The following is an 11,810-nucleotide window of genomic DNA, read 5'->3' as shown; positions in this document are numbered from 1 at the left end:
AGTATGTCAGTTTTTAAATGTGAGCTTGAAGATCGGCTATTTTCAAATGGCTGAGTGGTTAAAAATCTTAAAAGTAACTATAGTTTTCATAAATTGTAGTGGAGTAAAAGTATAATATTTGCCTCTGAGATGTAGTGGACTCCACTATATATAAAGTATTGAAAATTGGAAATACTCCAGTAAAGTAAAAGTACCTCAAAATTGTACTTAGTTACAGTACTTGAGTAAATGTATTACTTTACACCACTAGAAAGGAGCTCATCAGATTTAGACATTTTCATGTCAAGGATTTTGGAGAAAATGTGTCCCTTTTTAACATGGCAGTTTCAGATATAGTGTTAAATAAAGTTCACCCCAAAAAATGACTTCTATCAACTTATCAAGGTCCCATGGGCCATGAATGAAGCCTTGAATTCATGGAGATGTTTTTGTTGCATTCCTGAGCCAATAATTTGATAACCCGTCACCGGCGAGCAGGTCTCCGGTAGAAGAACAGCCACCCGGGTAAAAAAAAAAGAAAATCTCCTTGAAGTCCAGGCTTCAGCCTTCATGGGCTGTGTGATTGATAGAAAATAATTATTTTTTGGGATGAACTGATCAATCAATCAATCACTCAATATTACAACACTACAACAGTGTCACTTACCAAAAATAACCAAGCTAATTAATCTATTGATGTGGTGCCAGGCAAACGATCAAAATAACAATTCTTCTACATTCTAGAATTGTGTAGATTTATTGTAAATTAAGTAATACAGAATATGTTTAACAATAATTTAACTCTTGAGAGCATAACATTTATAATCTCAAGAGTTACAGATCTATAAGGGTTAATTTGGTTACCACTGTAATAGGTGATTAAAAGAAGATTCAACCAAAGATCAGTTTTCAGTTCAGTTTTTATTAAAGAAATCTCCATTTGCAACATTGTCAGCAAAACCAAACATACACAAACATTGTAAAACACATGCCGAACATATAATTTATTAGATATTATATATTTTGCATTCATAACTAGTCCATTCTCACATTAATAAAAATGACTTCCTGGGCTTCTTAGTCTGGGACCTTTAAATGAGAACTAAAGTTTGTCTTTGATCCAAGATGCCTGTTGAAACTACCCACATATGGAGACCCATCAGTGTCACACTTGGGCATCCCATAGTTCAAGAACCTAGTAATTGAACCTAGTAATTAGTAAATCAAAAACATGAAAACAAACAGTTTAAATGAAACCATATTAATCACAGACTGAGGAGTTACTTACAAACGTAAACAGTGTTGACTTGTTTTGTGGCCTCATTCCGAAGAAGACTGTTTTTAGCTTTGACTGGGAGCCCTTTACTCCAGTGTGCAGACTTTGGGCTTTATCTTGCATGCCACCTTACCTTACCCCTTATGCATAAACATTTTAGGCATTTTTTACTATTTTGAAAAACAGAGAAGTTAAAATAGCCAATAAACGTGTCGATGTAGATCAGCTATTTGCACCGTTTTAAAATGGTAAAACATGCCTAAAAGGTTTAGGTGTAAGGCGAGATAGGGGCATAGGGCCCAATATTTGTCATTTTGCATTAAAAAGTCACCCCTTCACCGTTACCTGGGAGGGGAAATCTGACATTTTCACCACTCTGTCTTTTAAAATAGTGATTTTATCACATTGCTTTCTCACACACGGTACATTTCAACAGAACAAATGACAAACATATCCCTGCAGTGGTGGCCCTCTTCAATGTGTACATCCATCGCTCACTCTCTCAGATACCAGCATCTACCAGATCCCAGGAGCTGCCCCCCTCCTGGGCCCAGTAAAACTCAGATTGAAGCATCTATCAGATCCCAGGAGCTGCCCCCCTCCTGGGCCCAGTGGAACTCAGATTTAAGCTTCTACCAGATCCCAGGAGCTGCCCCCCTCCTGGGCCCAGTGGAACTCAGATTTAAGCATCTACCAGATCCCAGGAGCTGCCCCCCTCCTGGGCCCAGTAAAACTCAGATTGAAGCATCTACCAGATCCCAGGAGCTGCCCCCCTCCTGGGCCCAGTGGAACTCATAGCCCCGGGCAAACACCAGGCTGTCCAAGTCCCTGTCCTCGGCTCTCTCCTTCAACCTCTGCTCGTCCAACTCAGAGACCAGGGTGTCTCTTCTCTCCACCGTTTTCATGATCTTGGCCAGGATGACCTGCTCCTCTTGAAGCTCTGAGGCGCTCTTTATTGTGTCTGGAAGGATGGTAAGGAAGGGACAGGTCAATTATAAGAAAGACATCACACCCGTGTGAAGTGAGGGGCGCTCTCATCATCGTACATCATCACCATCATTTGCTCAGACACATGACGTAAATTCTCCATTCATTGTCAATGGGAATTTGACCTTGGTGTAGGACAAAAAATAGCCGATTTGCTTGTCCACATATGAGGTAAATTCTCCATTCATTGTCAATGGTAATTTAATGTTTGTGTAAGACGAAAATCTACACTAATGCTGCCTATAGGAGGGGCTAGCGCCCCTCAAACATTTGTTGAAGGGACAGGGACGGGAAGAGTATATTATATATAAAATCTGTATATGAGAAACTAAGACTATGGGATATAAATCGGCACAGGTGTGATCCTCACGTCTATGGGCACAAAAACATGCGTGGAAGATCCGACAGTATTTAAGATATCAATGTGTTTTGGTAAATGGTGCATTTTGATATAGCGCCTTTATCCAGGGCGCTTTACAGAGATTGTGCATTACATTCACCCATTCACACACACATTCACACACCGATGCCGGAGGAAACCATGCAAGGCTCCAACCTGCACATCGGCAGCAATTAGGGGTTCAGACTACTAGAGTCTTGCTCAAGGACACTTCGACAGTAACTCTGGAGGAGCCCGGGTTCGAACTGGGAACCTTGTGGTTTCCATCCGGTCACTCTAACCCTGAGCCACTGCTGCCGTTTTGTTTAGCTGTATCGTATGTATATATATATATATGTATATATATTTGTAATGGTTCTCTCCAGTCAGAACTCTTTGGTCTGAACTAGGTTGTATAAAGAAGTGTGCGTGTGTGTTTTGTGTGTTCATCTCCTACCTTCTACAGCCATTCTACGTCGTAGCTCCTGCTGCAGCTGGCTCTGTGTGTCTTCCAGTTCCAGCTCTTGTGCACTAAAAACAGGAGAAACGGCACCGACATTTAAAACTCTTCAATTATATGGGTTCTCCGATTATCATCATCATCACTGCTGCAAAAAGTATTTGCAATGTTACTTACAAAATCACAAGCTCAGATTCATAGCGGGCGAGTCTGTTCTTCTGGAGTACCAATTTAAACCAGGACTGGTAGAGCTGGGCCTCCTCATTGTCATCTTCTGATTGGGACTCATCTGGGAGACAGGAATGATGATTGGGGGGGGGGGGGGGGGGGGGGGGGGGAAGAGAGAGAGAGAGACATCAGTGATGGATGGAGAAAACGATGGAGAAAACGAGGTAGGTAGGGAAGACAAAGAGATTATATAACAAGAGACGAAACTCCTTAAAGGACCACGTCACCATCTTTCAACCTATCTTCGTATAATTGGTCCTCACTAATGTTCATGATAAAATACCACAATTCTGTTCTACTTGTTCTGTGTCTCAAAGTAGTAGGGCTGTGGGCAGTTCAGAAACCCATCCACCTGCTCCACCAGTGACATCATCGTTAGGCAGAAGAATACAGGGCCTTCTCAAAAAAATTGAATATTGTGATAAAGTTCATTATTTTTCCATAATGTAATAAGAACATTTTAACTTGCATATATTTCAGATTCATTACACATCAACTGAAATATTTCAAGCCTTCTGTTTATAATACAAAAAATGTCAACCTTCTGAAAATTATGTTACTTTACAATTTACAATTTAGGCATTTAGCAGACGCTCTTAATCCAGAGCGATTTATATTAGGCAAGAACAAAGGCATGGGAATTCATCACATATATAAAATGCATTTATCATGAAACATGCGTAAGCTAAGAACGTAACTAGAACATATCTATATATACAACTATACACTATACACTATACATATACTATACTATGCTATACATTATGTATTATGAAGTGCTATGACTACATACAATGCAATTATTGTGCCGTCTACATGACATGCTATAAGTCTGTTTCAAATGCTATCTAAGTCTAAAAGATGCACTCAATACTTGGTCGTGAATCCTTTTGCACAAATTATTGCATCAATGCAGCGTGGCATGGAGGCAATCAGCCTGTGGCACTGCTGAGGTGTTATGGAAGCCAGCAAAGCTCATTCGCATTGTTGGGTCTGATGTCTCATCTTTGTCTTCACAATACCCCACAGATTATCTGGGGTTCAGGTCAGGCAATTTGGCAGGCCAATCAAGCACAGTAATACCATGGTCAGTACACCACTTACTAGTGGTTTTGGCACTGTGAGGAGGTGCCAGGTCATGCTGGAAAATGAAATCAGCATCTCCATAAAGCTTTTCAGCAGATGGAAGCATGATGTGTTCCAAAATATCCTGATAGCCATCTGCATTGACTTTGCCCTTGATAAAACACAGTGGTCCAACACCAGCAGCTGACATGGCACTCCAAACCATCACTGACTGTGGAAACTTCACACTGGACTTCAAGCAACTTGGATACTGTGCTTCTCCAGTCTTCCTCCAGACTCTGGAACCTTCATTTCCAAATGCAATGCAAAATTTGCACTTTGGACCACTGAGCAACGGTCCAGCACTTCTCCATAGCACCGGGTCAGACGCTTCTGTCGGTGTCTTGGGATCAGGAGTGACTTGACCTCAGGTATACGGCAATTGTAGCCCATTTCCTGCACGCGCCCTGTGCAGGGTGGCTCTTGATGCTCCAACTCCAGCCTCAGTCCACTGCTTTTGAAGCTCCCCTAAATTCTGGAAGCGGATCTTCTTCACAATCGTCTTAACTCATCCATCGCCACTAGGGGGCGCCAAAAGGCCCTGACCGCCACTATATATCTTTTATTTTATTTTATATATATTTTTTTTTTCAATTTTTTTTTTTTTACCATGTTATAAAACACGAAAAACACGTCCTTGGCGCTCCAGGACATCATGAAAAAGAAGTTAAATAAGTCCTTGGCGATGGATGAGTTAAGTGTGTGGTCAATCTGTTCATCTCTTTTACTTGTCCAGCGTTTCCTACACACTTTCCCCTTCCAACACACTTTCCACTGAAGTGCTTTGAAACTGCATTCTGGGAACAGCAAACTCTTGAGACATTTCTTTTTGTGTCTTACCCTCCTGGTAGAGGGTATCACTAGGTGCTTTTCCATCAAGAACTTTCGACAATAGGAAGCGAGTAAGTAAGTAATTAGAAAAAAGAAAAGCGTATCTTTCTTGGTAGTTTTTAAAGGCTCAGGAATCCTTTGCAGGTGTTTTGCAGGTGTTTAGAGTTAATTCGTTGATTCAGATGATTAGTTAAATAGCTCATTAAAGTTTACCTTTTCATGATATTCAATTTTTTTTAGATAGGAATTTTGGGTTTTCATTGGCTGTATGCCACAATCATCAATATTAAAACAATAAAAGGCTTGAAATATTTCAGTTGGTGTGTAATTAATCTAAAAAAAATAATGTATTAATACCTTACAGAAAATAATGAAATTCATCACAATATTCAAATTCTTTCAGAAGGCCCTGTATTTAGATTTTTATTATCATGAGAACAACGGTTTCCATTTTTGCATTGCAACTTTTCAGGAATAGAAAGCCTGCAGTTTCTATTAACTTGGATTCCCCATCGATGGTCACTGGTGGACAGGTTTCTGAACTGCCCACAGCCCCAAACAGACCGAGTAGGAAAAAGTGGCATTAGATCATGAAAAAGTGGTGAAGTGGGCCTTTAAGTGTTTGGAATCATCACTAGATGGCGCCAGGGATTTGCCTCTGCCCTTCCCATTGGCCAGAGGGCAGCTTTGCCGTTGCTTGGTGTCCCATTGGCCAGAGGAGCCAATCAGATCAGTATGACTAGGGCTAGAAGAGGTCGTCTAGTTTTCATGAGCTTTCATTAGTCAGCCTGATAAAAGGGTCTAGTAAGGAACATGCAGTATGCTCTCTGGTTACCAATCGCGGTTATACACTCAAATTTGCCTATGTAGGGGTGTGTGTATGTGTGTGTTACAGTACCAGTTTCTCCTCTGAGCATCTTTTCTATAGCCACTCCTCTCTCCTCGAGGTCCCTCTGCTTCTCCCCGACCTCCTCCAGTTGTCTCTGGATCGTCTAGACAGTGAAAGTCACAACATGATACAGCATAGTGTATAGGCCTCTTTATTTCCACCAGTATATCGTCCCATTTTTCAGGAAAATAACCTGTGTTCCAATGGATCCAATGTAGTAATTTAGACACAAGCTCTTGTTAATACTTTTCATTGGTTCAATATTCATAAAACCACAGGCATAGTTCATAGGGTCGGTATTTATGTTCTAGGATGGATTTTGTTTTTTAAATGTTTGTTTTTGTGGCTTTCGCCTTTATTTTTTTATATTTTCTATAGAGTGATAGGTGGTAGGCTGACAGGAAGGGGGAGAGAGATGGGGGGGTGACACGCAGTAAGGACCGTCAGGATCGGGAGTCGAACCCGCGGTACACTGCCAGACTGGACTACCAGCCAGGGTGCCTGGACCGCTGAGCCACGGCCCAGGCCTTCTAGGATGGAGTTTGAGGATTAGTCTAAAACTAATTCAAGCGGGTGGATTCAGACCTATTACAAATTGAACAAACTCAACAAGGATCGTTCAAAACTTCAATGATACCTGAGCTCTATGGAGCCTCTTGAGTTGGTCTCTTTTGGCCTGCTGGGCTACCGTCTTCTCCAGCTTCCTCTTCCGTCTCTGAGAAGATACCAGTGACTAGACAGCACGCACACACACACACATTAACATTTAATACAAAGGCCTCCCTGCAACTGTGCCCGTCATTGTCATGAATGTTGTCCATTTGTCCTAACCTTGTGATTGGTTGGTGGATCATGCCCATCTTCCTCCTCACTGGAGGACGACTGCAGATCCAGACTCTGCTGACTGGAGGCTAGATTGGGATACAGTTCACGTAGTCCAAATAAGGTTGACATACAATGTGGAATCATAAGTAGCAGATGGTGATGTGTGAAGTAGCATTTGAATGTACGGCCAATTATTATTTCCTCTCCGTTTGTAGCACATGCAGTGTAACATCCAGTGTTTGACAGGGTTTTTACTACCTTTGTTTCTGATATTGGTGAGGATGGTCCGGATCTCCTTCTGACCCTCCTCCTCTACTTCTTTCTCGGACGCCTCCCTCTTCCTCAGCCGCAGGGACGAGAAGAAGTTGACCCCCCTGCGAGGGGGCAGGCAGGTCTCGCTGTTAGAGAACGAGCCTCTCCGACTCACCAGCGACACCTGCTGCAGTATGGAGGCCAGGTCCTGGCCGGACCCCTGGCGATCTGCGCCCACCGAGGCCAGCAGAGTGTGACCCCGAGTGGGCTTCACCTCTATGGACTGCTCCATAAGCCCTGTGCCAAACCGGGAGCTGAAGCTGAACGCTCCCTCGGACATGGGCCTCGGTTTGTGGGGGCCATTAGGTCTGGCTCTCCTGGTCATTATAGGGTAAGAAGAACGTTTGTCAGCAAAATTACAAGATTCAAGTTTACACCTCTGTTACTCTTTTTAACAATTTGTGTGCCCAAGACGTCCACAGACGTCCTGGGAATTACCGCTATGTAGTGCCCAGGACGTCTGTGGACGTCGTTGAAAAAAAAATATATATTTTTTGTGATTTTTATAAAAAATAAATACAATATAAAAAACAACATTGGGCACCCTGGGTCACTATTTTGAAAATGTTGAAAGGGCACACAATGTGTTAATATTTTGCAAGTTGCACACTTGTATTTTGTGTGAATAGTGTGAAGTGGCCACACAATGGCTGAAATGTAATGATGCACACAAATGTGCAAATGTAATGTACATAGTGCAATAGTAACTTTATGGAGGTAACCAAATAAAATGATGACTGTTTTGTAGGTTTCTATTTATTATATATCTTAAAATACTGGATATTTTTGGTGGTTGCCAAAGGCCATGAAATGGTTGCAAATTGAGTCAATCTGGTTGCCAATCGACAACATACGTGTGGCGATGTTGTACAGTACTTACATGGTTACTTCTGAGCTGGTGGGGGGATTGGGTGTGCCAAACGACCTCTTTAAAAAGCTGGTGATGAGCTGTAAGGTCGAGGTGGACGAGGCAGGGATTTGGCTTGGAGTTGGCTCCTGATCTTGGCTCAAGTTGGCCTGAGGTTTCTCTGCCCCAGTCTCTGCTTTGACCTGATAAAACATCACAGGATGGGCAAAACGTTATCAAGATCATTAATTCCTCTCATCTTCGCACATCATTCTGGCCATGTGAGATAAGGAACAGTGACAGCAGTTACAAAATGAAAAGTAGAACTGCTGGGTAAACATAAGAAGTTTGTAGACGTCTGCTGATTGTATACGATCACCGTAAAATGAAGTGTTATGTTGGATATTGAATGATAGTAGATTAATAAAATAATCAGAATAACTAACAGCTTGATTGAAAATAATCATAATATGTTGAGGGTGAATAGACTAAAGGCTAGAGACTGTGAAAGGACAGTTCTAGTGAGGGGTATAAAACGTTATAACATGATATCTGGGAAGCTGACAAAAAAAAATGCATACATTAGATGTGATTTTTTACAAACAGTGAGACAATGACATGCGAGATTCCTTTCGCACAGCTAACTAGAGAAAAACTAACAAATGTGCAAATCACCAGACATTACCTGTAGGCTACCATTACCGCCTCATATATCTCTACTATCTCTGCAGGGAGACATAACTAGATTTAATTAGGTGGAACGGTTTTGGATTTGAGGTTTCACAGCATGAGGAATTAGTGTGTGTGAGCCCGAGTATTTGCATCTGTCTCACACTCAATGCGTGAGAGTTGGCAGCTCTAGTTGAAGGTAGAACAAGCGAGCTCATGAAAGGAAGGCAGAAAAGCACTAGTAAGTACTTTGCCAATCAATGTTCAATATAAGTCAGTAATGTCATCCCAACCTGGTCTTGTTTTGCGGTTTTGTTGTCAGTGTGCTACTGTGCTCAAGTCTCCTCCTTCTGGGATACTAGAATGCTTGCCCGAAAACACAGTCACTCCCGGGCGTACAGCCAGCAAAACTACTCAGCCTGGTATGCCTAAACGTAAGCTCAGTAAACTATACGCCTAAACCAGCGGTGGGCAACTTTGACGATGGAGAGGGCCACTATATTTCCACACTCACTCCCTAGGGCCATATATTACTGTCATAGCAAAAATAGCCCATCTACAAGCTCAAAACGCGTCGCACTGCGACACGTTTTGAGCTTGTAGATCGGCTATTTTTGCTATATTCGAATTGGAATCTTGAATAATTTTTTTCTTTTTTTGAATTGGAATCCTGAAAAATACTTGTGTTGAGCAATGAGCCACTAATTTAGACTGAAGTAATTAAAGCAGGTCATGTTTGCATGTTGTGCAATTGTAACAGCTGAAATCAATAGTACCTGAGGGCCACATTAAGTGAAGGTGGGGGCCGCATGTGGCCCCCGGGCCGCCTGTTGCCCACCCCTGGCCTAAACGGTTAAACCTAACCTTATGAGAAGTTAGGGGCACTCTTATCATCCTACATCATCATACATCATCTCATTCCGACCAATCACAATCTGTGTCCTCACTTTCATCTTCAATGTTTGCGTTGACACAATGTTTGTGTTTACACAAACCCTCAAAGCTGGACATAGGAGGGACTAGCGCCCCTCAAACAAAATGAGGGTGCCGAGCAATCCGGTTACCTCCGGTGTAATTGGCATATTCCAGTCGAGGAGCTTCTCTTTCTCGGAGGCAGATATGGTTAGGCGTTTCTTTGGGACATCTTCTACAAGGACGGAGTGGTTCTCACATTTCACGTCCTCGGAAATGCCAGAGTCCTGAAACAAATACAATTCATTCATGCAGCAACGGTAATATGTACGTACGGTACCATTGATATTGTGTGACCAAAAAAGAATTATAAAAAGTAAAGAATCTCCGCAACTTCTGACTCTTCTTGCCTTTAACGAGTCCAAACCATTTATACCGGTAATACTGTTTGTTCAATAAGAGATGTACAAGTTGATTGTAAACAATACATTCATGCTGTGTTCATCCTGGCAGCTACAAAGATACACTCTACCATAAATTTTCAATGGAAGCCAGCAACATGAAGATACAAATATACATCAGACATTTGGAGCTGCTACAAAAGCTACAAATAAGTTGAGCTGGAACTTCAGATACAAAGCTGCACAGAGACAGATATGCTACTGTGTAGCTTTGTATCTTTTGTATCTGCCAAAGTGAACGACGCAGCATCGGAGTGGACTACATTCTACGTACAGATTGGATGTCTTCAAATTCTGATTGAACTTCAGGGATGGTCTCCGTCTCCGTGCTTCTCTGAAAATGCTTCACGAAGAACAGCGGAAAGGCTGCACAACAGAGGACAGGAGACAGAGTATGATAATGGTGTCGTTGTTGATATACAAAACAAGATACACAACTACGTTCGTCGTTCAAAGTTACTGACGAGGGATATAGCATAACCCAATATACCCAAAAAAAAACAACTAGGTAACCCTAAAAAAAGAAAATCACACCTGTGTGAAGTGAGGGGAGCTTTACCAACCCTTATCATCTTACATCATCACGATATCATAACATAACTTGTTGATTTGCTCAGTGACAGACAAAACAAACATTAATGTTTGTCTAGACAAGACAAACATTAAACCTTTATATAGGAGGGGCTAGCGCCCCTCAAAAACTAGGTAACATTAACATAACATCCACATTAGGAAGAGTGACATATTTATTAAAACATTACTGCCCTCTAGTGTTCTACACACTGCATTGAAACAGGTTAATGTATTGACTTTAGCTACATAGCTCCAACCTAAAAACTGTTATTTCATTGATTTTCCAGAAACATATTTTACAACACAAGAGACAATAAGAAAGATTTTACACACACACACACACACACACACACACACACACACACCACACACCACACACACACACACACACACACATGTTCCATATAATGTCGTATAAGTACAACATAACCATTCATACAAGCATGCATTTCCATAATAAATGCATGCAACACAAAGGGGACAAATCTCCTGCAGAGCGTTTAGATGGCATAGTAAGTGCCACAGAGTGCGACACCACGCTCACCGTGCCTTCAGCCACATTCAGTCAATCTGCTCAGAGAGGGTTTCCAATTAAAAGGGCATTGACCTTTCAGAAGGAGCCGGAAGCCTTGTTCGAAAGCCCGGAGCTTTAGGTAAGATCGTTCATTGCCTTTAAATACCGCACATAAGCTCTCATGTGGGAGAACACTAAAATCTAGTGTAGCAGCAGGAGGCAGGGATGCGTTTAATCCAGTTAGTTAAAATACATTTTCGGGCTAGCATTTGGGAGCTTTGCAAATAACTTAATTAACAATATACATATGGGCACTTTTGAAGGAAGGCCCCAGATGAAGGCTCCTTCTTTATACAATATTTGAATGCCATCAGCTTGTAGACGGATATCACTCAGATCCACCTCTGGGTCATTGGTGACAATAGTGGTTATCTGCATTGTGTGCTGAATGTGTTGCGTCAACAATTTTCAACCTGGTTTCCCTATTTTTGGGCAAACACATTTAGCAAACTACACATTTGATACACAGAACCTTTATAACAG

General features: G+C 41.8%; 1 protein-coding gene across 2 annotated transcripts in view; it reads right to left on the bottom strand.

Annotated features, from left to right (window-relative positions):
• Window positions 1-881: 881 nt before the first annotated feature.
• mical2b (microtubule associated monooxygenase, calponin and LIM domain containing 2b) overlaps window positions 882-11,810 on the bottom strand; it is a 75,558-nt gene continuing 64,629 nt past the window's right edge. For both annotated transcript variants that reach the window (XM_079501663.1, XM_079501664.1), the window contains 10 exons: window positions 10,455-10,546; window positions 9,872-10,006; window positions 8,172-8,341; window positions 7,238-7,608; window positions 6,986-7,065; window positions 6,792-6,887; window positions 6,164-6,257; window positions 3,259-3,370; window positions 3,079-3,152; window positions 882-2,216 (listed from right to left, as the gene is read on the bottom strand). In XM_079501663.1, the coding sequence (XP_079357789.1) occupies window positions 1,990-2,216; window positions 3,079-3,152; window positions 3,259-3,370; window positions 6,164-6,257; window positions 6,792-6,887; window positions 6,986-7,065; window positions 7,238-7,608; window positions 8,172-8,341; window positions 9,872-10,006; window positions 10,455-10,546 (1,451 nt within the window). In that variant the 3' untranslated portion in view covers window positions 882-1,989. The remainder of the gene's footprint in view (window positions 2,217-3,078; window positions 3,153-3,258; window positions 3,371-6,163; window positions 6,258-6,791; window positions 6,888-6,985; window positions 7,066-7,237; window positions 7,609-8,171; window positions 8,342-9,871; window positions 10,007-10,454; window positions 10,547-11,810) is intronic.

This window comes from Electrona antarctica (genome assembly GCF_951216825.1).
Source record: "Electrona antarctica genome assembly, chromosome: 5".
Classification (NCBI taxonomy): domain Eukaryota; kingdom Metazoa; phylum Chordata; class Actinopteri; order Myctophiformes; family Myctophidae; genus Electrona; species Electrona antarctica.
This window is presented reverse-complemented; position numbering and strand designations above follow the sequence as displayed.